At 42.9% G+C, this 26,120-nt stretch overlaps 1 protein-coding gene across 5 annotated transcripts in view; it reads right to left on the bottom strand.

The window, feature by feature from the left end:
- Positions 1 to 26,120, bottom strand: part of LOC306655547 (protein argonaute-1) — a 61,710-nt gene that overhangs the window by 15,114 nt on the left and 20,476 nt on the right. The window contains exons 1-12 of one of the 5 annotated variants that reach the window (XM_079130129.1): positions 23,081 to 23,253; positions 17,871 to 18,054; positions 15,340 to 15,460; positions 14,730 to 14,911; positions 14,204 to 14,340; positions 13,841 to 13,975; positions 13,616 to 13,703; positions 12,823 to 12,970; positions 7,623 to 7,742; positions 7,157 to 7,288; positions 6,898 to 7,031; positions 3,238 to 3,422 (exon numbers count right to left, since the gene is read on the bottom strand). In XM_079130129.1, the coding sequence (XP_078986255.1) occupies positions 3,238 to 3,422; positions 6,898 to 7,031; positions 7,157 to 7,288; positions 7,623 to 7,742; positions 12,823 to 12,970; positions 13,616 to 13,703; positions 13,841 to 13,975; positions 14,204 to 14,340; positions 14,730 to 14,911; positions 15,340 to 15,460; positions 17,871 to 18,054; positions 23,081 to 23,105 (1,591 nt within the window). In that variant the 5' untranslated portion in view covers positions 23,106 to 23,253. Of the gene's footprint in view, positions 1 to 3,237; positions 3,423 to 6,897; positions 7,032 to 7,156; positions 7,289 to 7,622; positions 7,743 to 12,822; positions 12,971 to 13,615; positions 13,704 to 13,840; positions 13,976 to 14,203; positions 14,423 to 14,729; positions 14,912 to 15,339; positions 15,461 to 17,870; positions 18,055 to 23,080; positions 23,254 to 26,120 lie in introns of those variants that run through there. The other 4 variants (XM_079130130.1, XM_079130133.1, XM_079130131.1 and 1 more) reach the window with 4 other exon arrangements.

The raw sequence follows: 26,120 nt of genomic DNA, 5'->3' as shown, positions 1-26,120 counted from the left end.
TGTTCAAAGGATATGTACAAGCATTATTTATAACAACCAAAACTGAAGACAATTCAAATATATGTATTAACAGTAGAATGGAGAATACATGTAAAATGTGTTAAATTCACATGATGGAAAACCTATAACAGACTACAACTAAACAATACAAATGAATCTCACAAATTTAATGTGCCCTGAAAGAAGTCAGACACACAAAAAATACATACAGTGTGATTGCATTTATGAGAAATTTTAGAATATGCAAAACTGATCTATAGTGTTAGAAATCAAAATAGTGGTTCCCTTGGTTGGGAGGGGTTGTAATGACTGGTAACTTGAGTGGTGATAATGTTCTGCTAAGTACTGGTTACACTATTGTGACAGTTTGTGAAAATTCATTGAGCTAAACACTTCAGAGTTCTATGTATCTAGTATGATTAAGTAAAAAGTTGCATTTTTTAAAAGTCAATGATATCAATTTTGTGGAGAGAAAAAAGTAAAATGTATTGAAAACTGGATATATATGGTACCACATCAGAACTAAGCAAATCTTGACACTGTCCATCTACACTCTCAGAGCAACTACAATGTCAACAGGACCTTGATCTGACCATCACAGGAAGAGTGTCATTTCATCCAGTCTCCCAGGAGGGAGGGTAAAGGGTCTTTAGCAGAATCTGAATGCTTCTCTTATCTGCTGGCTTAATTTTCAGGCAGATAGTCCCAGGTCCAGTATAATCAAGGAATCTATGTAAATGGAACAAACCCAAGGACCTAATAAAGGCATGAGGCTGGGGAGAAGTGTAATATTACTGAGCCCAACAAGGAGAAAATTCTGAACAAGTGCTGCCTCCCCAGCATGCTGTACTATATTCCCAAGGTAAGCCAAAACAATGGATTCTCCTGTAACAGAGGTAACCACAAACAGGGATAATTAACTCAAGGCAGTTATCCTAAAAAGCACCCTTATCTTTCATTCAAGGGCTATCAATTTAAGGTCCAAAAGAGAAATAGCCTGGAGATCAACCAATTCCTTTCATAAGAAATTACTGAGTACCATAGCAGCAACAGAGAGTATCTTAGGTGTACATGTGCAGAGGCAAGAAGGTTTCAGAGCACAGTCAGATATATTCCACACTCAAGCAAGGTAGTAAATGATCACTGGCCTGATAAAATCAGAAGAATCCAGAAAGACAAGTTCATCCTCCAGGTGGAATGACAGGAGTAAGGAATAAATAGCATTTATATTGAGTCTCAAAGGATAGAGAAAATTTTAAGGGCAAGAGAGAGGAACAAGAAGAAGAGTAGTCATTGCAAGCACAAGGCCCTGGGTTCGATCCCCAGTACTGCAAAAAAAAAAAAAAAAGAGTAGTCAGATAGTTAGGCAAAGACAAAATGATGAGAGCAAAACCAGAAAGTAAATAGCACGGACAAGGAATGGGCATTTAAAATGTGTCTACTATGTGCCAAGCATACTGCTAGATGCTGCTTTTTATATAATTAGTTGACGAAGCTCAGAAAAGTTAGGTAATTTGTCTAAGCCAGTGGACTGGTGTATCCAAGACTTAAAATTCAGTTCCAATTCCCAATCTTTCTAGTATGTATAGCAAGTAAGCAGTGTAAGATAAAGCTGAAGAAGTTAAACTAAGGTCAGGACCCACACAGTCCTTCATGTAGTAGTGAATGGGAACCAATGAAGATGTTTTTGGTAGGACAGTCACAAAAAGTCTTATCTGGTGACCTACTCAAGAAAGATTTGTGAATAAAGTCTAGAATAAGTGAGAATAAGTGATTAATAACTTGCAGAAGAAAGAGGCCAAAAGGACAGAGGGTAACTGCAGAGAATTAAGGGCTGGATCAAGATTTTAGTACTATAACTTATAAACAAGAGGTGATAATCTAAGCAACTGGAATGAATGGGAGTATCAACAGAATGTAAGGGCAGAGGACAGAACCCTGGACAATACCAGACATTCCTGATAACAAAAAAATGAGACAGGAGAAAATATCCAGAAGTCAAAGGAAGAAGAAAACTGGGAAAGATCCATGGTGACTCTTCACAGAGGAGACTGAGTGGAAAAGTAGACAAGATAGATGAAACAGGAAGAAGTACATGGCTGGTGAGGAAGTGGGCATACAGAATGCAGAGAACGCATTCAAAACATTTGAAAAAGAGCAAGAAAATAGGAAGGCAAAAGCTGAAAGAGATGGCAAAATTGTGGTAACATAGCTGGGCATACAAGGAAACACCTGAAACCCTACCTGCTTGGGAAGCTGAGGCAGAAGGACAGGAAGTTGGAGGCCAGCCTGGGTAACTTAGTGAGACCATCTCAAAATAAAACTTTAAAAAGGGCCAGGAATGTAGCTCAGTGGTAGAGTACTTGCCTAGCATGCGTAAGGTGTGGATTCAATCCCCAGTACCACCAAAAAAATAAAAATAAAATGATTGTAATAATGTGTTCCATGAGGAGGAAATCTAAAAAAGTTTGAAGCTTGAAAGGTGTATGAAGTCTCAAAGATAGCAGAACTAGATGGGAGCAAGAACACAGAGCAGCTAAGCAAAAGGAGTAAGAGAAAAGAGCTAACAGAGACATATATGGTCATTTCTTCTGTAAAAGAGAAAAACAGCAGAGAGTAACCTCTCAAAAAGTCCACGTCAACCAGGTGCAGTGGTACATGCCTATAATCCCAGTAGCTCAGAAAGCTGAGACAGGAGGATCACGAGTTCAAAGCCAGCCTCACCAATAGAGAGGCACTAATCAACTCAGTGAGACCCTGTCTCTAAAGAAAATACAAAATAGGGTTGGGGATGTGGCTCAGTGGTGGAGTGTCCCTAATACCAAAAAAAAAAAAAAAAAAAAAAAAGTTCATGCCATTACCAGGCAACAGAATATTAGCAGAACTACCGCACCCTCTGCTTGAGCTGCACAATATCCTAGTAAGAAACACACTCCGAAGGACAGGAATCTCAACTGACCTATCTCTGTATCTGGCCATCTGAGCCTGGCAAAAAAAAAAAACCCAGCACACAAGGATCCCAGTAAATGTTACTGGGAGTGACTGTGAACAGGTAAATAAAATCTGAGATGACCCAATAGTTCATACAAGCTGATATTTCTCTGATAAGAGGAACACTAACATTAAGGAACACCTTTAGCCAAAGTCAAAACTCCACTAACTCTTCCCTAAAATTCCCCAAGGAACTATCCTGAGAAGTGTCCTATCATGAGTATCACTGTCCCAAGAGAACTGTACCATACACGGGCGTCTTCCCTGGCAAGATGACGATAATAAGCTGCAGCCCTGAGTAGGTGTTCTTGAGATGCCGGAACATAGGCTCCACGCTGTCAGCCCCTTGCGCATATTTGCAGAAACAAGGCTGACCCTGGATGGGCATCCCTGCATCCTTGGAAATCTTCCGCAGCTGGTCTGTGAAGTTCCTGTAGAACAAGTATGATCATGATAGGAGACAGTTTAAAACTCGACCTGAATAGTCTCCATCTTAGGTGTTAACCACTCACGAGAGGCATATGAATGAGACATGATCAGACAGTGAAAAAAATACATTGAATAAGACAAGACAGAGCTTTCTAAGTGTTCAACAGAGAGGACACCAAGAAAATGGAGAGAGCCCCAGAGAAAGGACCTGTAGGTATTCCCAAGGCTCCCACCTTGTCCCTGATTCAAGCAGCTGAGACCTGTGCTTCTTTTGTCCAAAGAAATCAGCATATGTCTAATTATAAAGCCTTTTGCTCAAAATAAATGAGGTTCCACAGTGATGGGAGCTCAAGAGATGCTCAGTAAAAATGAGTTTCTTCCTCCCCTACTGGTTATTTGATACCTCAAGCTAATTATTAAGCAAGCTTCTTTCCTTTAGTTTAGGGCTTTACCCTGGGAAAGGAAAACAAAGTTGGTCAGAGAGGATACACATGCAGTACAGTGAAAAAACAAAATCAATCTACATAAATAAACTGACAGGCAGCAGGGAATTTAATTTTTAAAAATATTATATTTAAATTAAATACACTCAGTGGTAGAGTGCTTGCCTAGCATGTGAGAGGTCCTGGGTTTGATCCACAGCACACCAAAATGCAATAATGTACAAATAGAGAACAAAAATGATTGTTTAGATGTTATTACACAGCATGTAAATACCAATACTATAGTGAGAAAAGTATTTTTTCACCTATGTAGTTAAAACATAGGAAGTACAGTATGTTACTTTTATGTAAAATTTAAAATCAATGTATATACTATAGGTCTATAAAATATATGAATTAGGTAGGAAGGTTAAGTAATTTATGGCAGTGGCCACATCAGAAGGGAGAAATGGGACTAGAATGGAGGACATAAAGAAATGTCAGATTTATTTACATTTACTTTTGAAAAAAGGATACGGTAACTATGACAAAACTCTGGATGATGGACATATGAACATTTGGTATATTATTCTGTATATTTATTATTTAATTTTTTTCCAGAATAAATGTTAGAATAAAAAAATACAACCTAAGCATTGTCTCATGGTAACAAGAGGTAGGGCTTTCACAGATCCACTAACATCACTGCTTCCATTTCTCTGCCTTGCACAGAACTGCACTTTAGCTACCAAAAATGCCAGTGTTACCAGATTTCATTAATAGTGTTTCCCTACATCAAGGGAACGGATATTCCCAATCTTCTCTAAACTAGCAGACTACATTTGGAATACTATACCCAGTCCTAGGGACCAAAAAGTATTGAGAAACATCTAAGAGGGGGAAGATTCTGAAATCTGTCCTAACAGCGATAGAATCTCTTTAGCCAGAAGAAAAATCCAGAGTGCAAAGAACTTCCTTATCCATTCCTAACTTCCAATTTCTCCAACTCTACTTCATTTCTTCCCACATTCTCAGTGAAAAGGAGGCTCTTTATTTGTGCTCTGAATCTCACTGCTTCCTCTACACTTGGAGGCATTGTTCTGTTTACTTTCCAGAATCTCTGAGTTCTATTTTCAGCCTCTTGATTAGTATGCACATTCTCCCTGGACAAATCTCATCCAGTGCCATGGTTGAAGACTTGGAAGTCTTTACCTTTAGCCCAAAATCACCTATAAGTTGGGTATCACTGATTCAGATGCACAAATCACATTCTATCCCCTATACCCAGGGGTCACTTGGAGAAGAAAATGCCCAATGAAATTGATCCCTTCCAACTCTGAGATTGTAGTTTTACCAATTCCTGATATCCCAGAATGGCCCAAACAATAGACTACTTCACACACAAAAGAACTAGACAATGAAAGAACATGGGAGCAAGAGTGAAGTACCCAGAGAATAGAGCTACCAATGAGATGACCAGATTCAAAGGCAAAAAATTGGGAGCCCTTCCAATACTGCTAAGAGCCAGTCTTCCAATGCTAGGCCACGTACAAGAGCAGTTTATCCAAAATGGAGCTAAAATCCAAAGAACCCAAGAAAGGGGACAAAAAAAAAAAAAAAAAAAAAAAAACTATTTAAGAGAAACCACAACTCTAAGAGTGGTGGTTGTTTATCTGGAAGCAATAAGTAGAGGGAAGAAGGACAAGGGCAGGATCTAGGGTCACTGGATCCATCAGGAACTGCTGGAACTAATTCTTATGAAGACTCCAAGGTCACCTGAACCCACGAAGGCACATGTCTCCATCATATTCATCACAACCCCATATGACCAGTTCAACTGACTGTAACTCATACCCAGAGTACACTGATGCCCTCCAGAAAGCTGCATGTGAAGACAGCAGAAGCTGGGCATGGTGACATACACCTGTAAATCCCAGCAACTCAGAAGGCTTGCGGCACGAGGATCATAGTTTGAGGCCAGTCTTAGCATTTTAGTGAGACCCAGTCTTAAAATAAAAATAAGAAGGACTGGGCCTGGTGGTGGCACATGCCTATAATCCCAGCAACTCAGGATAGCAAGTTCAAGGCCAGCCTTGGCAACTTAGCGAGACGCTGTCTCAAAATAAATAAAAAGGACTGGGGTTGTAGCTCAGTGGTAGAGCGCCCCTGGGTTCAATCCCCTAGGACCCACAAATACATTCCCCCACCTCTCTCTCTCACACACGCACATACACACACACACACACAGATAGCAGAAATCTCTGAAGTGTATATTTTTAGTATGAGTTTTGTGGGATTTTTGAAACGTACCTCAAAACGGTTTTTTGTTTAAAAACAAAAAAAGACTGTAGAGAAAGGGTCAGTGACTTCACTTAGTCATTCAAGTCATTATTCCCCTAGCTTGTTTCTTTAAGCCATTTGGCTATTTCACTTTCCCCACGGCTTCCATCTACTCCCAGTCACTCAGGCAGGTCACTTGGAGCTCACAGAACAAATTCTAAGGATAGGGAAGGACCACTCAGATGACCAGCTAAACAAACTGCTTGTTTGCTTGCAATTAGGAACACAAGTTTTGAAGCTCAGATCTGAATTTGATCCCAACTCTGACACTTTCTTGATGTGTAAACTTTAGACAAGTTACTTATGAACCTCTCTGAGCTTCAGTCTCCTAAAAATGGAAAGAGCACCATCTACTCACTGTGAAAATGAAATGAGAGAACATAAATTAGATATTTAAATACAATGTTGTCATAAACATAATCATCACTACCACTATTTATTACCAATAATAACAATTGCAACATTAAAGTAATTAAGGTCTCTCTTAAGAGACTCACATCCTAAAATCATCATCTCTAGTATAGGTATAGCTCCTTACTGAAGTCTCCTAACCACCGATGGACAAAAAAGGAACAGGCAGAAGTCTCAGCCAGAAAGGATGAGGCAGGCAGACAGAAAGAACAGACTATAGATCAATCTTGACCTCTGGGCAGCAGGGAGCAGTAGCTCTGGGGTCCTTCCCACCCTTTCAACCCCACATACCAACCCTCCTTACTTGAGCACCTCTTCTCGACACTGTTTTTGGGGTGCGAAGCAGGCGATGGCCCAGACTTTGATCTCAATCCCATTGTAGAACTGTTTCCCCCGCATGTCCCAAACACCTTGATTAGGTGTGGCAATGGCCCGGTTCTGCAGATAGGCAGAGGGGGGCACCCTGGTGAGCCTCAATAGAACCAAGTGGGTAGGGAGCAAAAGCCCCTGGCTATACAACCCAACCACCCTCATATGCCCCAGAGATGTTGTGTGGCCCTGACCCTGCTCACCCGGCCGCCGTACTGCAAGATGGGCGCCGGCAGCACTCGCCCCGTCACCTCCGTCATGTCATCTTTCACTTTGATTCCAAATTCCTGGATGTAGGGATCTAGGTTGTAGCTGGCATTCTTCATCTGCAGGCAAAAGAAGGGGATCTCAGGAGAACAACTTGGTAATACCACTCACCCTTTGGGTCCCAAGGAAAGAGCCCTGAAGAGAAGCTGAAGTTGGCAAGAAATAGCCCTAAAAGGGAGGTGGGGGGAGGAGTAAAAAATGAAGGAAGTGGCTAACAGTAAAGTTATCAGGAGGGGAAAATAGGAAGCAAAAACAGCCCTGTCAAGTCCCTGGAACCAAATCCAACCTTAGATTCTCTTGAAGGAGGGTCTTTTGGGGCATTAAAACATCTATGTTACCAAGGGTCCCAATGACTAAGTAAATAAGCATGCATTTCTCTGTAGCCCCACTGACCAGGCGACTTATCTCCTCCTGTCTGTCTGGGGCTGACCTAGCTGTAGCCTTTATCATGGTTGAAGTCTGGTTGTCAGTCAGCTTCTTAATGCAGCGCTGCCCAGCCACAATGTTGCAGACCTGAGGAAATGAGAAGGATAGGCAGCTCTGGCTTGAATTCAATCCGCCCCATAAGAAACCTGTAGGAAGAAGCCCTTGTGCATACATGTATTCGCCTCTCCAGTTTTACTTGATACATAAGTTACAAAATATTCTCATGCAAAACAAAAGATAATACCACTTTGTGATTAGGACCTTGGAATCCAGAGCCAGATCTGAGCTCAGGTCGCATGTGTTAAATGAGGAGAAAAATATCAATCTGATAGGGCTGGCTGGAGAGGAAATAAAGCATTTAAAGGACTGAGCACAGTTCTAGAACACATTAAACCCTCAATAAATTGTAACATAGATTATTTACCCAAGAACCAAGTACAGAGCTCTTCTGAATACTGAAACTCAACATAAACAAATTCCCACAGCAGCTTGCCACTGATGGCAGGAAGTCAGTTGTTCCATCCTACGACAAATGAGGAGGACCAGGTATGGTTTTAAATGCTTGAGCCCCCAGACTACAGAAATCACTATCTGTCAGTCAACAGTGTCCACTATTGTTGTGAGGAACATCCTGCCATGTGATTTATCTGTTCTGGCTCCAAGAGAAAACAATAAAGACCAAAAAAGAATGTGTAGTGATGTATAAGACTGTCACTGCCCAATATATTCAGGATGCCATGAAAGAATGGGAAGGCTTGTAGCAGAATAGAGAGCAAGTAGGTTGAGAAACTTGGGCTTAAAGTCCAGCTTTGGCATTTCTAAGTGATGTTACCTCTGGCAGGTCTCTTAACCTGAGACTCAGCTTCTTTAATCTGAGACATGGGGGAAAACACTAGCTGTTTCATGATGTTGTTGTGAAGATTTAGGTGACATGAAATGTTTAACTTGCTCCCTAATACCAACATTCTGTACATGCTGGTTCTCATTCTAATTTTCAAGTTCATGCTAAACAATGGGAAGGAAAACCAAGTCAAGGTCACCTGTTTTTAAGTTCCGTATTTTAACAAACACACAATATCCACAATTTACCTAATGAAGTCCAGCATTGTTAAAATGTGTGAGTTTGCTTGCTGTCTTAAAGATGTTTTAGAGTCACAGCACTTTCTATTGATTCTGGTGTTGCAGAATTAACACTAGCAAAAACTAAAGCAGGAAAGTGATGAAACCAGAACCACTGCTGGTGAGAATGCAAAATAGTACAATCACTATGGAAAATGGTATGGTGATTCCTCAAGAAATTAAACACAGAATTACCATATGAACCAGCAATCTACTTCTGGGTATGTATTCAAAAGAAGTAAAAGCAAGGACTTTAATAAGTATTTGTACATCCTTTTCACAGTAGTTTTACTCATAATAGCCAAAATGTAGAGTTAACTCAAGTGTCCATCAATGGATGAACACATAAAATGTGGCATACACAAAGGAATATTATTCAACCTTAACAGAGGAAATTCTAACATGCTATGACATGTATCTTGAAGACATTATGTTAAGTGAAATAAGCCAATAAGAGGACAGATATTATGATTCAACTTATAGGAGGTTTCTAGAATGGTCAAATTCATAGAGATAGAAAGCAGAATGGTAATTGCCAGAGCTAAGGGGACAGAGCAAAGGAAAGGTTGTTATTAAATAGGTACGGCTACATTCTGGGATGATGAAAAATTTCTGGAGCTAGAAAGTGGTGATAGTTGTACAATAATATATGTATATATAATGCTATGGAACTCTAAACTTAGTAGTTAAAATGGCAAATTTTATGTTATATATATTTTACCATATTTTGAAATAAAAAAAACCAAAGCAGGAATGAATAATGATTTGAACATTTGGACTGGAGGAAGTGGCTATTACTAGTTTCTAGCTGTGGTGATTCAAATAATTCATGTTTTTCTTTTACTTAAAATCTTTCAGGGCTGGAGATGTAGCTCAGTGGTTGAGCATTTGCCTAGTATGCACAAGGCCCTGGATTTGATATCCTGTACTGCAAAAACAAACAAACATCTTTCCAATTGATTCCTATTATAATTCGAATAAAATTGCACTGACCAGAAATTAGAATTCTCATTCACAAGAATAAAATGGCACAGCCATAATGGAAACACTCAGCAGCTCAAGAGGTTAAAGTTATAAATGATTTCAATCTTACATACCCAAGAGAAATGAAAACATGTTCACACACAAAAACATGTACATGAATGTTCACAGAAGCATTATTTATAATAGCCAAAAAGTGGAAACAACCCATCAACTGGAGGAGAAACAAAATGTGACATGTGACATATCCATGCAATGAAACAACAGAGATAAACCCTGAAAATAACAAGCTGAGCCTTCAAACAATTATGCTAAGTGAAAGAAACCATTCACAAAAGGCCACATATTGTATAATTCTATTTATGTGATATGTTCAGATGAGGAACATTCAGAGACAGAAAATAGAGTAGTGGTTACCAGCAGCTGTTGGGGAAAGAAAAGATGGTGAATAACTGCTACTGAGTATGGGCTTTCTGGGGGGTGAAGAAAATAGCTGGAATTAGTAGTAATTGTTGCATAACTGTGAATACACTGAAACCACTAAATGCACATTTTAAGAGGATGAATTTTATGGTATGTTAGTTATATCTTGAGGAAGCTATTCTAAAAAAAACAAACAAAAAAATCCCACTTGGCTACAATATCCTATATGATTTGACTCTGCACCTCTCTCCAGCATCATCTCCTAATACTTTCCCCCTCAACGATACCTTCCCACCACTAGGGTCTTCTGTCTGACCCTCAAAAGAGACCAAACTCCACCTTACTTTAGAGCCTTTGCACTTGGTAGTCCCCTTGCCTGGAAAGTCCCACCCTCAGGCTGGTAAGACCTAGTTCAATATCTCCTAAAAAAAAGGCCTTCCTGACAGCAGTAACTAAAGTAGTTCCCTACCCACTCACACACTTACTTCTATGCCCTTAACTTGCTTTATTATTATTTTTTCCCCATCTTTGGTAATGGGGATTGAATCGTGCTTTACCAACAGTCCTTTATATTTTATTTTAAAACAGGGTCTAAGCTGCTGAGGTTGACTTCCAATTTTTTTTGTTTGTTTGTTTTTCCTGGACAATGCCAGATGTAAGATTTTTATTTTTATTTATTTATTGTGGTGCTGAGATCAATCCCAGGGCCTCATGCATGCTGGGCAAACACTCTACCAGTGAGCCACATCCCCAGCCCTGGCCTCGAACTTGGGATCCTTCTGCCTTGGCCTCCCTAGTCTCTGGGACTAAAGGCATGCATCACTGAGCCCAGTTAACTTGTTTTATTATTTTTACAGCACTTTCTACCATCTGAAACTACCTTATGTGTTTATCAACTTATTATTCTTCCCCTTTCAGAATGTAAGTTTCATGACAACAGGGACATTGTCTGTCTTGCTAATCTCTATATTCCTGGGATATAAATGAATATACAACACATAGTAAAAGCCCAATAAATTACTTGTTAAATAAACAACAATAAAGATTAAGATATACATCATTAAAGTTATTCTCCTTGAAAACTATAACAGAAATGTTAATTTGCTAGTAAATTTCAGCCTATAGTATATTATCACTCACTATCAATTTAGCTAGAACTATCCCTAAAAATCTCTGTTTATTCTTTAAAGAACATAATGCTTTCCACCCACTTTCTGTGCATCAGCAGCTAATAAGTAAGTCAGAATTATAGGTTTTGGTTTCTCTTTCCCCTTCGGTCTCATTTTCATGAGTTAGTTCCACAATTCTAGAATCTCACAAAAGCTTGAGCTTTGGTCTGAGTTATCTGACTCCAGCTATCTGGAACAAAAAATTAGTCTAGGCTACTGCCTCTCCAACTTTAATATAAATATAAATTCCCTCTAGATGTTAAAAGGCAGATTCTGACTCAGTAGGTATGGAAAGAGAGTCTGCATTTTACAAAACTCCCAGGTGATGCCTATCCTCTTGGTGTACTGATCTTACTTTTTCAGTAACATTGGACTAGACAATGAAGCTGTCAGAAGAAGTTTTCCAGAAGACATTTTGTCTAGCACATACCAAACCAAATACAGCCCAGGGATTCTGCATTGAATTCTATGACTTAAATAGCATTACTATTTTTTATTTAACTGCAGGATTTCAATTTTCTAACAAAGTATAAAAATATGACAAATCTTGGGGCTAGGAACTGGGAATATAGCTCAGTTGGTAGAGTGCTTGCCTCAGAAAAACAAGGCCCTGGGTTCAATCCCCAGCACTTCAAAAAAAAAAAAAAAAAAAAAAATCTTGGGGAAAACACTTTTTCAAAAGGAACACATTAACTACTGGGAAAAGAGAATTTAGTAATATTCATCTCCATTTTATTTAGAATAATGCACATTCGTAGAATAAGGTATGCGAGGTCAAGTAAGATCCCTAACTCCAGAAAGCAGGAAAAAAGAAATTAGGATAACATGAGGAGCAGGGGTTATAGCTCAGTGGTAGAGTGCTTGCCTAGCACATGTGAGGCACTGGGTTCAATTCTCAGCACCACATAAAAAATAAATAAAATAAAGGTATTGTGTCCATTTACAACATAAATAATAAGAGAAAGATAACATGATTATAAGTATCTGAAAATCTGTTTTGAATGAACTAATTACTTTTTTTTGCAGGGGGAGGGAGACCCTTTATCACTAAGCTACATTCCCAGTCCTTTTGATTTTTATTTTAAGACAGGGTCTCACTCAGTTACTTACAGTCTCACAAATTGCCCAGGCTAACCTAGAACTTGTGATCAGCCTCAGCCTCCTGAGTTGCTGGGATTACAGGCATGTGCCACTGCACCCAACTGAACTAATTACTTATTAAACAGTAAATACACCTTGTCCTTCTGCCTAGCAATCCTAAAAGAACATAAGAATAGAACTAGGGATAAGAAAAGAATTCAGCAGGTAAGACGAAGGCCTATACTTCACAGACCTACCTAATGCCTTCTCAGAATGTCAATATTATAAACTTGAAAATGAGAATGAGAGATGATGAATGGATCAAAAGACCTCTAATAATCAGTGTTCTGGTACAATGCCTGTTCCCCAGCCCAGTCATTATTTGGCAGCCTCACCTCTAGGGGCAAATAGGTATGCTTTTGTTCCTGGCCAACTTGCAGGCAAGGCAGGTGGGGATACTTGAGCTGAAGGTTGTATTTCTGCTTGAAATATTGTGCCACTGTGCACTCCACAGTCTGTCCACTTTCCAACTGCAAGGGAAACCTGTTTGAAGAAAAGGAAGGCGGTATCATAACCCAACATTTGATCCCACCTTTGTAGACCCACAACCATGGAAAGTTTCAGAAATTGCTTCTTCCTACACAACCTCTTTGAGCACTGCCACTCATGGAAAAGCAGGCAATGCTAGCACCACGGAGGCAGACAAAGATTTCAGGGACAAGATCCACCACAGTCAGGAGCATATCTGACCCTTATGTATTTCTAACATTGAGCATAAAGCCTGACACAGAATAGATGTAGTCCAGCATAGACAGAAGTCAGGAAGGGGGCTAAAATCAAGTACAGTTTTCCCAAGGATAAGCCCAGGAGCCTGGATTGCTTTCTTTAGGAGGAAGATTAAGTTGAGAAAGATTCTAATGTTTATAGAACAATAACTGAAATCAGTGGAATATACGTGTTCTACGTAAAAGCCCAAGGAAGAAAGATTAAGAAAGTGAAAATTGTAGACAATCAATGGATCTGGGAAGGTCGAGGAGGGATGCCAAATTCCCACAGCTTATCTTCAAAAACAGGGCTAAGTCCAAGACTCATTCTCAGGGTCAATGAGAGAAGGGGATCAGGGGGAACGTTTGAAATCTCAACCCTCTTCCACTAGTGGAGTATGACTAAGCAACCCTGCCAACTTACGTCTGATGGCTAGCAGGGCGGCGGGTAACATTACACACACGGTATTTCCTCTTCATCTGTCCACAGTGGGTCACTTCCACCTTCAGGCCTGAGATACACACACTACTTGTCAGAGTTGGAATAGGTTGCTCATGTGCCCAGGCTTGGCATCTCCCAAAGGGATTTCCTCTTAGGGCTAAAGAAAAAGCAGCACTATTTCCCTTCCCCACCTGGCTGGGTCCTCACCCTTGATCTCCTTGGTAAAGCGAACACGCTGAGAATCCGTGAGGGGCTTGGGCTGCTCATCTATGTTCCTGATGTCCAACACCTCACACATGAACTCAATCACTGGCTGTGCCTTGTAGAAGGCAGTGGCTGAGACTGTGGGGACAGGGTAGAGATAGCTCAGCTCAGGTTCTGTCTTCTAGACTAAGTGCAGGCATTGTAATTTATACCCTCTTCCTTATAGGGTACTGGGATGGGGGACAAAGGGGTGCCAGGGCTGTAGGAATTAGACTAGGAGTGTGGTTGCAGAGCTGGGAGGGATGAGGCTGGGAGTGTGGCAACTGGACTTGGGGTGCCCCTGGCTCCATAGCTCTCCCCACTCACCATCAATGTTGAGCATCATCTTCCACATGGCAGGGCGCACAGACTGGTGAAAGCCGAACCAGACCTCGCGCCCACCCCCCAGCGGGTGGTAGTAGCCCTCAGGCGGTGAGAAGAAGGAGCGGCCCACAGGGGTGTACCTGGCAGGGACAGGCAGAGAACTGGTCCCTCGGGCACAGGCCCCCACCCTGTGAGGCATCCTGGGCACGGAGGAGCCCTGGCCTGGAAGGCAGGACACCAGGGCTTTAATGCCAGTTCTGATCCTTTACTAGTTGTATGACTGACCTTGTGCAAGTCTCTACCTTTTCTCTGCACTGCAGGGACAGATGGGGTGAGGTCCAAAGATATCTAAGGACAGGGCTGGGCTTTAAACCACCTAAATGTATATGCACACCTGCCTGGCTCATGGTAGGGTTTCAGTTTTTTTTTCAATGGCACATTGTGGGACCTTAATATGTGGTCACTTCCCTCCTCCCTCCACAGCAATTCTGTCAACACTAGTAGCCCAGATACCAACTACACCCAGTACCTCATGGATGCCAGGTGCCTCATGGCCACATCCAAGGCTTGCACAGATTCCAGGGGAACAGGGATCTGGCCACTGACCAGGGCCTCATGCAGCATGCGCCAGCTCACAATGGCTAGCCACTTGATGGAGACCTTAAAAATTCGATCCTTCCCTTCCCCAGGGATTGTCACCTCAAAGTCGACCTTCAGGAGGGTGAGAGAAAGGAGTGAAGGATTGTCATCACTTTCCCACAGGCCTGCATTCCTTGCCCTGCCCCCAATGCTCCCCAAGATTTGCCAAGAATCTGCTCTTAAGTTAACAGGAGCTCACAATAAAGAACCCAGGGTAAATCCAGTCCCTCAGTTTCTAGCTACATTGCTCTGGTGCTTCTATCCCTCTTAACCTAGTAGGAAGTCCTTTAGGTCTCCTTTAATTCTAATCTCAGTTTGTTTAGGGGACAGACATACAACAGGCCAAATAAACATGAGTACCTACCCACCCCTCAACCTAAAACACATTTTCTCAGCACAAAAGACAAAAAGGATCTCTGGACTTCAGATTCCAAATGGGTTTACATGAGCTGTTCCACTCCAGACCCCTGACACAGGCCTAGTCTCACTCCCAACCTTACCCGTTCGTTGCCAATGGGCAGTGCTGTGACAGTGTAAATGTTCTTCTTTCCATCATACACGGGCTTGCGATCACCAAAGATCTGAGGCTTGAAATGCTGGACCATGTATTCCACCACTTCCCTGTGGGGGATAGAAGTGGCCTGTGGAAGCTGAGAGACTACCACTTCAAGCTTTTGGAAGTCATTCAAAGTCAGGTAATGTCCCATCAACTATATTCACTCCTAACATCTTTGTCTATGGCAGTTCTTCTCCAACTTCAATATTCCTATCAATCACCTGGAGGTTTTATTAAAATGCAGCTTCTGATTTAATAGGTCTAGAGTGCATACTGCAATTCTGCATTTCTAACATGCTCCCAGATGATCCTGCTGGCTTTCAGATCTGAGCTTCTCCAAGGCCTGAAAGAGTAGGTGTGAATGCCTTCTGAGAAGAAGGAATCTGAGGGAAGAGGGGCTTTGATCCCAGGATCTATCCAGAATCCAAGCACTCCAATCTCTAATCCCAGTCTGATAAGTGAAAAAGGTAGAAAGGGAAAAGGTCTGAACTAGAACAGAATAAACTGTAGAACCTCATATCTCTCTCTCTCTCTCCTCTCTCTCTGATGTACTTAGTCCCACCACACTGTTTTCTCCCCATTATCATCTCTTCCTTGATTTCACTTCTTGATCTCTGCTGCTTAAATTTCATTCTTTCAAAATCCCAGTCCATCCAACCACCTGATCTCTCCACTTTCTAAATCAAAGCTTGAGTACTACTGCATAAAACACACCCAGAATGGTACCTTAGGAATAGCACATAGTTTTAATCCCAATTAGGCTCAGGGCTGCACAGCAATCTTTTTCATGTCCCTGATTACTTCCATCCTTCATAGACTATATCAACCCTTCTCCACTATACTCTCACTCCAAAATCCACTCCTGCCTCCCATCAGAAAGCAGTTCTAGTATCTCTGAAAAGAGCAGACAAGGGCACTCTTGAGTTCCCAGACATACACACAAACATATTTATACATGCTTGCATCTTTCTCCTCTCACATTTGAAATGCCTCTTCCATGTTTAAACATACAAAAATCTATTCAACCTCATTCATTAAAGAAATACCATTTTATTTTTTATTTTTTAAAAAATTTTTAGATGGTGATACACATTTTATTCATTTATTTATATGTGGTGCTAAGCGTTGAACCCATGCTAGGCAAGCGCTCTACCACTGAGCCACAACTCCAGTCAAAATACAATTTTAAATTAGACCAAGATATAATTATCTACTTATCAGAAAGCCAAAACCAAAAACAAATGGATATACTGAATTGGTGCAGGTAAGGGGAATAGGCACTCTGAAACATTGCTGATGGGAGCATAAATTGGTAGAACTTACCTTTAAAAGCTGATTATATCTCAATACTTTAAAATGTGTTGTGCCAGCAAATCCACTCCTAGGGATCTATCCTACAGATACACTCACATTTGAGTGCAAATATGTATCTACATATAATAATATTAAACAGTTTCATTTTTGTAGAAGTTTAGACAACCTAAAAGTTCCTCAATAGATTAAATAAGTTAAATAGTCATTCAAGGAAATACCTATAGAGTTATGAGGCCCAAATACAGTTTTAAATTTGTATTTGCATGTATTAATTCACACTATTTCCTAAAGTAGATGGTTTAGTGGAAAAAATAGAATAACAAGATATATAAGACACTATATTTTGTGTGCTTTTAAAAAATATTACGTATGTATATATGCTTTCATGTGCACAGAAAACTATCTGGAAGCATACTCAGGAAAGGTAAAGATCAATGCCTCTGGGAACAAGGGTAAAAAGAAAGGAGACTTTTTTTATAGCTACTTGTTTTGTAAGTCTTGATTTATTTTTATATTGTGCATAAGGTTTTCAAATAGTAATAAATTAATTTTAGAAAAAAGTATTACTTTTTCTGTCTACAGCTAATTGCCCAAATACACATCCTGTAATGTCCTCCTACCTTAGCAAGGACGTCTCACTCACATTCCTCCTGTCTCTGAGTTATATCTTTTAACCTCTCCTTCTTTACTAACTCCTTTACCTTAATCTACAAACATACCCATGCTTCATTCTTAAAAGTTCCTCATTCATTATTTTCAACAAATACTGAAATGTGCTTAGCACTTATTTGGCCCCTATAGTCCTCTCCAGTTAATATATTCCCTCTTTTTTCATTTCACTGCCAAGCTATCTGGAAAAAGCTATCTGTTCTCCTACCACATTACCTTCCACATATTCTTTAATTCACTGTAGCTAGGGTTAACTAGCCCAACTACTTCTCTGAAACTACTTTGGAAAATGTCACCAATTATCTCCTAATAACCAAATCCAACAGTGTTTTTCAGCATTTACCTTACCTGGCATCTCCTCCTTAAAACGTTTTCTTGGATTTGGTGATACCACACTCAACTGGTTTTTCTTTTACCTTTCTGGTCCCTCTTTCAAGGTTCTGGGAGTCAGGAAAACAAAGACCCATGGTGGCAAAGATATAAATCACTTACCGATTGACTCTGCGGGGACACTTATCCGGCTTGATGTCCACCTCGTAGTGGTAGACGTCGATCTTAGGAATGTCCACCTCAAAGTAATTGGCCAAGAGTTTGATTGGTTTCCCCACAGTGCCAATGCCAGGTCGGCGAGGTGCCTGGAACACCTGCTGCAGGGGGGGCAGGTAGGCGCCCGCAGCTATAAGACAAAGAGGCCAGTGAGAACTGAGCCTGACAATTTCCTAACTATTCTGATCAGAGAAGACATGAGGCCTCCCAGAACAGGAACAGAAGAGTATAGGGGAAGCCTCTTTCCTGCTTCCTAACCTAGCTAGGGCTTCCACTAGCTCAAACATTCTCAGATGCTCTCATGCGCGTGCTCTCTCTCTCTCTTTCCCATTTTTAAACCTCTTTCAGTTAGGGAAATATCTAAATTAAATACATCAAGTCAATGCTTAATAAGTTCCTACTGCATATTTAAGTGAAGAAGCAAACTCTGGCTCCCAGTAACAAAATTCTTCCTCCTTCCTTCTACTAAATTAAGACACCCATCTCTATCAGGTATTTAGCAGACCAAGAATGTCCTATTCTATGCCACCTGAATGCACACGCCACACCATCCTGAACACTGATGGCACTTTTTTTTTTTTTGACTCAGGGTCTAGCTAAGTTGCCCAGAATGACCTCAAACTTGTGATCCTCCTAAGTAGCTAAGATTACAGGTGTGTGTCACCAGGCTCAGCTACATATTTTGATATTCTTCTACAATGCAGGCAGGAGGAAGACCCAAGAAGGTCAGACTGAGGGGGAAAGGTCAGGTTTGAGACAAAAGTAAGGCAACTGAATGGCCAGGGTTAGGAGAAAAAAAAAGGGGGGGGGGGGGGTCTAAAAGGATCATGTTAGATAACTAAGTAGAGGAGAAAGGATGAAATAAGGGCTGAACAAAAAGCCACAGTTGGAGGTTGCAACAGAAAAAGGCTTGAATTGGCCAGGGAAAGATGGATTTGGGGGACAGAGCAGGATAGGTTAGAGTTGGGGGCTAGGGAAGGAGCTTCAGGAAAGTTGCAGTTGAGAAGACAATGAAAAAAAAACTTGAATAAAAAAGAACGAAGATGCTGGGAAGGAAAGACAGCAATCAGAATGCCATGGAGGAGACACTGGCTCTTGGGAAAGAGAACATAGGATTCTTTCCATGCCCCACAAATCCTTCCACACAGAGGGTCCAGACAGCAGAAGGGATCAATTTCAAGACAGAAGGGGCCCTTGGGAAAGGTCTAGGGCAGAGCCAGCCTGATTGCTACCCTCAGTCTTATTTTCTAGTGTTGGGGGGAAAGGGAGGAAAAAGGGAAACTGCCTAAGATAAGTCTTTGTCCTCAGCTACTATTGTTCTTGCCAGTAGAAGACCAGCCCAGGTGGGAGGAGAAACGGATAAACCAGCCCAGAACTTCCCATTATCAGAACTCTGCTTTCACAGTCAGAGAGACTGGGGGGATGGGGTATATCTTCAGCTAGGAGGTCAGGAAAAGGTCAGAATCATTTGTGGGAGGGGTATACTTCCTAGAGCTAAGCTGCTGGTCTCCCTCTAACCACCTGTCAAGTCCAGCCCCACTCTGCAGACAGGGAAATGTAGGCCCAGCCTGAAGGAAAAAGACCTTCGGAACTTGGTTACAAGGGAAAGGGGAAGCTAACTACACACCCCTGGCCATCTACTCAGCAAACAGCTGGACAGAAATTTCACACAAGCCCACAAAGACATACATTCCTGTCACATACATCCAAACACAACCTAGACCTTGACAGTTTACCTTTATACACATCTCCCTCACTACTCTCTCACTACTCTGAGTTCTTCAAAGGCAGGGTCTGCACCTGCCTTGGTCACAGTTGAATCTCCAGTGCCTATGTCGCGCATGTGCATGCGTGTGTGTGTGCGCGCACACACACACACACACACACACACACACAGGTGTTGAGTATACAGATATGAAATGAATGAATAAACATATGCACAGGCACAGCACAAGAATGCACAAGCACACAAATATATAAACATCTGCAAGTGCTCAGAAACCACCATAAACCCTGAACAGGACAAATGAGCACCCCTGTGGGTGAAAATTTTAAGAGACATATTTCCCCTCCCCAAGTTCTTAGATTCTATTTACATCCCTAGATTCCCATGCCTAATCTTAGGGGCCTTGGGAGAAAGACATCCCCCTAGAGCTAGGAGCTGGGTAGAAAGGGCAGCGAATGGGACACACACCAGCCTCAAAGTCTTCTCTTCCCTAGAAACAGGACAGACAACACACCAAGACTTAGCCTTTAGAGCACCCTACTCTCAAAGGAGGCTTTGAGAAAAATAGGGGAGCCCATACATCCACTTCATCCCCAAACTAGGCAGGGTAGAAGGAAGCAAGAACCTCTCTCCCACTCTATCCCCGACAGCCACACAACTGTACAAAGTCCCCCCTCTACCCAACCCTTCCCCCAGCTTTTAGTCTGAGAAAGGGAGACACTTCCCTTCAGACTCAGACAGGGACAGACGGCCACTTTGTGATGCAGATGAGGGCCCCAGCACAGAGGACAAAGCTCAGCCTAAAGGGAAAGGGGCGGGGCAGCACCCCCTAACACACATCCCAGACAAAAGCAAGAAGGGAGGGGCCCTGCAAAGGACACTCCCCCTCCCCCTATCCTCAACCAGCCCAGAGAAGGAAAAGTAACAAGAGCTCAAAGCTCTGGCTCAGGATTCCTTCCCTGCAGTTCAGAGGCCTACACACCTCCCAAGGAGCTAGACTGCCTATTTAAAAGACATGAACTTAGGCTAGGTTAGGTAGTGGATAAGTAAAGACTAAGAGGCAAATATCTCCAGAAAGGATTTCCCCACAAATTAAATACTCACATGAGTATACACAAGTAATTAAATATGCACATATGAGCTTAACCATATGTTCACACTTGAACATGATTCAATTTGAATTAATAAACATGTATTCTATATCAGGGACTATACACTAAGCAACTGCTGATTCTGCAAATAAACTGGATACTACCTCTACCCTCAGGGAACTCCCAGTCTAGTGCATGTGCTAGACACAGGCACAGAAGCAACAATGCCTTCATTTTGTGTATTATATCCTTAGGCTTTCTTGGGACATCACTCTGACCTCTTCCAAGAGAATAGTAGTCCAGGCCTAATAAGGAAGCAGTTATGGGGTCCCTCCATCAGCAGCTTTCAGACTGAAATTCAATTACATCCTTTGATGAGGCAAAGCCTATCCCACTTTCCCAAGTCTGACTCCAAACACCAGGTTCCAGCCCTTCCCCTAGTTTCTTTATTTTAACAAAGAAAAAAGCAAATTTTTCATTACTCTAGAGTACATTAGGAATTCATCAGGACAAAATCATTAACAGTCTGGAATGGGTGTCAGTTCTCAGCAATCCATCTGGACCTCAGTGACCTACCCACCCTATTCTAGTCCACAGGTTGATGGAAACACTCTCCAGCCTAGAAAACTAAGGGTTTCTGGGATGGAGAGAGGGAGGAAGCAGTTTGCACTAGGTCAGCTGATCTCTGCAGTCCACCTTAGGACCTAGAGCTTTTTTGTTTGGAGGAAACTAGTCATGAAGTACTTATAGATCACTGAGTGAGTGATTTGGAGAGTTAATAGGAGGAATACCTGGGGGGGGAGGGATAGAGGGAGGTTGTCAAGTCTAGTTAGAAAAAGATTTTTCTACCAGTAATTAAGTTCATGTTCCAAACAGAAATTCTACTCCCATTCCCAAATCAAATGGAAGGTAATGGTGAGAGATGTCCCCAAAGGATTCCTGGGTCCAGACTGCTTCTTTAATCACAGGATAAGAGACCTCAGACACAAGAGATACTAGCAGCCAACAGCTCACCCCCAAGGACTTCTCTTCTGGGGGAAAACCCTGACTCAGTTTCTCCTGTTCTTAGTTGGTTTTCTCTTGATTGTCTGAGAATATAAAGAGAAAATTAAAGCTACTACCTGGGACTCATCAAAGCAATGGTGATAAGCTCTCCCCTTCCCAAACTACTCATCTGTAACACACTTGCTTGGCAACCTTGGTTCTAATGACATGCCCCTGACAGTTTCTGGGAAGTAGAGATGAAAAAGGAAAGATATCCAATGGAAGACAGGAGTCATGAAAATGTTACGGTATAAGAAGTTAGACTAACTTCAAGAAACAATTCAATGGAAAAGGTCATTATCCTTGGCTTAAAAACTTCCATCTCTGTAGAATTGGACCAGAAACCTGCAAACAAGTAGACCTGGTCCCTCAGTAACCAACACCTTTGCTGAGGCCTATCTTCAGAGACAACGTGCCCCCGAAGCATGGCTTCAGTCCCAGTCTTTCCTTATGTGGCAGTAAAAGGCATTTTGGCAGTTTCCCTCAAACCAGTCTTGGCAAATTGTGATCAGAGGGGCTTCAGGGACAAATATAAGGCCCCTCCCCCACGGTAGAGGAGGGGAAAATTTCCATTTGCACTCCGCTCGCACAACCTGAGAGAATGCACCCCATCAGCGCGCTGGGTTTTCTAAGCCAAACTGGGCGGGGGAGGGGTAGGGGTATTCAAGCAGCCACGCCCCCACCACGTCGGGCAGCCCCTTCCAGCTGCCACCTCCGCGCATGCTCAGGCGCCACCTCTCAGAATCCCCAGCCTCACGGGGGGGAAATCCCAGGGCTGGATCCCCACCCACCGCCCCCTGACCCTCGCCCCCGCGTCAGGCCGGGCTGAGGCGGAGCTCACAGCCAGCTCTGGCGCCTTCTCCCAAGAGACATTAGCTTAGCCCAGCCCAACCAGACTAAGCCCCCGCCCCCGGCATGCGGTAGCTCCAGGCCCATCTGTGTTGGCCCCCCTCCTCGCCTGGACACCTGGAACCCGCCCCCTGCCACCTGCCGGGCCTCTCTGTAGGCCTCCTGGGTTGTCCAGGAGTCCTTCCGTGCTTTCAGGCCCTTCTCCCAGATTACTTCCCACCACCAGGACTGCATACAGCCTCCTTGGACAAACAGCCCCATCTCAGGGCTCTTCACATGGTTCTCCCCCGGAACTGCACATAGCCCCCTTCAAACTGGGCCCTTCATCCCATGAGAGACCGTCTTTTCACTCAAGAGCTCATCCCACACTCAGGAACCATTCTCTTCACGCAGGAACCCCCTGGTCTTTGGGGCACGCACCGTTCCCCCCTCCCGGGGGCCCTTACCTGCTCCCGAGGGTCCCGCTTCCATCCCATATACCCGTGCGGAGATCAGGCGGCCCGGAGACTGTGGAGTCCAATGTGAGGGGCCTAGGTATCCTGCACTCTCGCTGCTCGGGCTCCCGGGCCGGGCTCGGCTCCCCCACCAAGCCCGGCCGCTCGCGCCGCCGCCCCCGCAGCCTCCGTTGCCGCCGCCGCCGCGGAGCCTGCAGCAGCTCCCCCTGCGAGCGCCCGGCCAGCTGCCAGTGCGCAGGCGCGACCGCCAGGCCCAGGGGGCGGACGGGAACGAGTCAAGCGGGGCGCTCCGACGGCAACAAAGGCCAACGGAGAGGGGCGGGGGCACCGGGACCGGAGGCAGCGGCCCCTGGCGGTCACCCGTCGCCGTGCAGCCCGGCGGGAGGGCTTGGGTAGAGGCGCCGGGGAACCGCGCAGCGCCGGCGTAAGTGGGGCGGGGCGTGGCGACACCCCCTACAGCCGCCTCAGGCCCTGTCTTTTCCCCAAGCAGGTCCCTCTGAACCTACACACAGCCCCCACCCTTCGCGCGGAGCCCGCGCGCTTACTACAGGAACCCCACCTCATTCCCGGACCCTCTCACGTTCCAGCACCCCATCACCCAGGGGCCCTGCCTCCCACCTCTCCTCCCAATCACCCTCATTCTTCAAGCCTTGGCTGCAAAGAGACAGGCTCCGCGAAGTCTCTCCGTCCCTAGGCACTGAACTCACTGACGCCACCCTCTCTTCCAGGCCGTGTGCTGGGCGCTTAGACCACAGATATGTGAAAGACTGTAAGATGTCACAGTCTCAACCTAAGCGCCGCTACAGAGCTCTATCTGCTGGACCTGGGAAGCACCTGCCTCTACAGCTCATTCCCTGTCAATTTGCTTTTGCTCTCACCATGTCCCTTAAATGATTTTTTTTGTGTCCAAATCCAAAGAATAATGTTCAGTTATTTCTCCGTCTGACACATCTAACACTGTGCCTCTTTTTTTTTTTTTTTTTTTTTTTTAAAGACTTCTACTGGCTTTCACATTTCCTGAAGTCTCCTAATGCCTAAGTCCTTTTCAGTTTTCTTCAAAGGTCCCTCTTGCTTTTGCTCCATTAAGCAAGTGTTCACTGTGGCTCCAAACCCAGTTCTCTTTTTATTCCATTCTCCACCCTCCCCTTGACGATCTCATCCATTCTTATGGCCCAACTATCCTTCCAAATCTATTTCCAACAACATCTCAGATTCATACTTCCAAGTGTCTGCTGGACAGCTCCACCTGGATATTCTACCAAGTTCAAATTTAAGGAGGCCAAACCAAACCCTTTATCTTTCGCCCACAAACATGTACTTGTCCTTCCTGTCTCAGTGAATGGAATCTTCACACCAGAAATGACAATTCCTTTCTCTGTCTTGCTCCTTTCCCCATTAAGCTATTCACCATATCTTGACATCTTTACCTCCTGAACTACTTCCACATGATTCCCCTGCCATTCTGATGGTTCCTTGTGCTGGTGCAGACCCTTACCACATCTTGCTAAAAATATCACACCTACTTCCTTGCTAGTCTCACAGTGTCTGTGAAAGTTCACCACCACTACCACCTACCTGGCCATTTGGTTGCACTGAGAGCATAGTGATAGAGAATCTACTCAAACATCACTTTCTCATATACACATTTATATGTACTCGTTCATATGTATTTTCCCAGACACACTGGTGCACGACCGTAGTCTCAGACAGTTAGGAGGCTGAGGCAGGAGGATCACAGGTTTGAGGCCAGTCTGGGCAATTTAGTAAGATCTTGTTTCAAAATAAAAATTTTAAAAGGTCTAGGGATGTAGCTCAGTGGCAAAGTGCTTTTCTAGAAAGTAGAAAGCCCTGGGTTCAAATCCCAGTATAAATAAATATTATTTGATGCCTGCTTCACACCAGATACTGGATATGGGAGCTTAACAGATGGATCACACCCAATCTTTACCCATGTGGAGATTAACTTCTGACACTTATCTTAACATGCCTAGCTTCTCTTCAGCAGAAATTCTCCAACAGCAACATTCAGAGTCACCTGGAGGGCTTGATAAAACACTCATTGCTGAGACCTGCCTCCATAGTTCATAATTAGTAGAACTTGCATTAGACCCAAGAATGTGCATTTCTAACAATTTTCCAAATGAGGTTGATGTTGATGACCTAGGGACCACACTTTAGAACTACTGATCCACAGAATAAAGTAATGTTTAAGAACAAAGATTCTAGAGCAAGATTGTCTTGGTTTCAATCTGACCCTGTCATTTGCTACCTGTGTAACATTGGGCAAATTATTTAATATCTCTGTATCTGTTTCCTCTTTTGTAAAATAGTGGTGATAATAGTTCTAACCTCACTGGAATTTTACAAAGATTAGAGTTAATATATAAAAGGCTTTAGAACAGTACCTGAAAGAATGAACACAAAGTGTAACTGCTATCATAATCATTATATACTTTAATTTCTAAGTTCCTTAAAGATGGAGACCATATCAGATGTATTTGTCCCTTTTTATTGTCTGAAACAAGCTGTGCTTGGAATGATCTATAAATCTGGATTTACCTGAATTAAACAGAGGGCATTAAAAACTCACAGAAATAGCAAGAACTCTGCCCTGGTATAAGTGAACTGGAAGCTCAGCATTCCATAAGAGGTTGAATCCTCTGTTCTAAATAATTAGCCTCATTACTTAACTTTGAGGAAAGGAACTGTCACTATTCTGACCCATCTTGAAAAGGGCAACTAGAGTCAAGCCTGGCCCTGTTTTTAAGGGTCTTTTGGAAAGTGTCCCCATCATCAGGAATTTGATTAAGCAGTGACAGAGTATAAGTGAAATTCAGATAGGATTTTGTTTTTGAGGCTAACAGATTTCTTTCAATAACTTTTGATGTTCCCAGAAACTTATTGGCTCAAGCCAGGTGTGATGGCACATGCCTATAACACCAGCAACTTTGGAGGTTGAGGCAGGAGGATCACAGGTTTGAGGCCAGCCTGGAAGATTTAACAAGACCTGTCTCAAAATAAAAAAGTAAAA

This window comes from Sciurus vulgaris (genome assembly GCF_902686455.1).
Source record: "Sciurus vulgaris genome assembly, chromosome: 1".
Classification (NCBI taxonomy): Eukaryota; Metazoa; Chordata; class Mammalia; order Rodentia; family Sciuridae; genus Sciurus; species Sciurus vulgaris.
The sequence above is the reverse complement of the archived record's forward strand: the minus strand, read 5'-3'. Positions and strand labels throughout refer to the sequence as shown.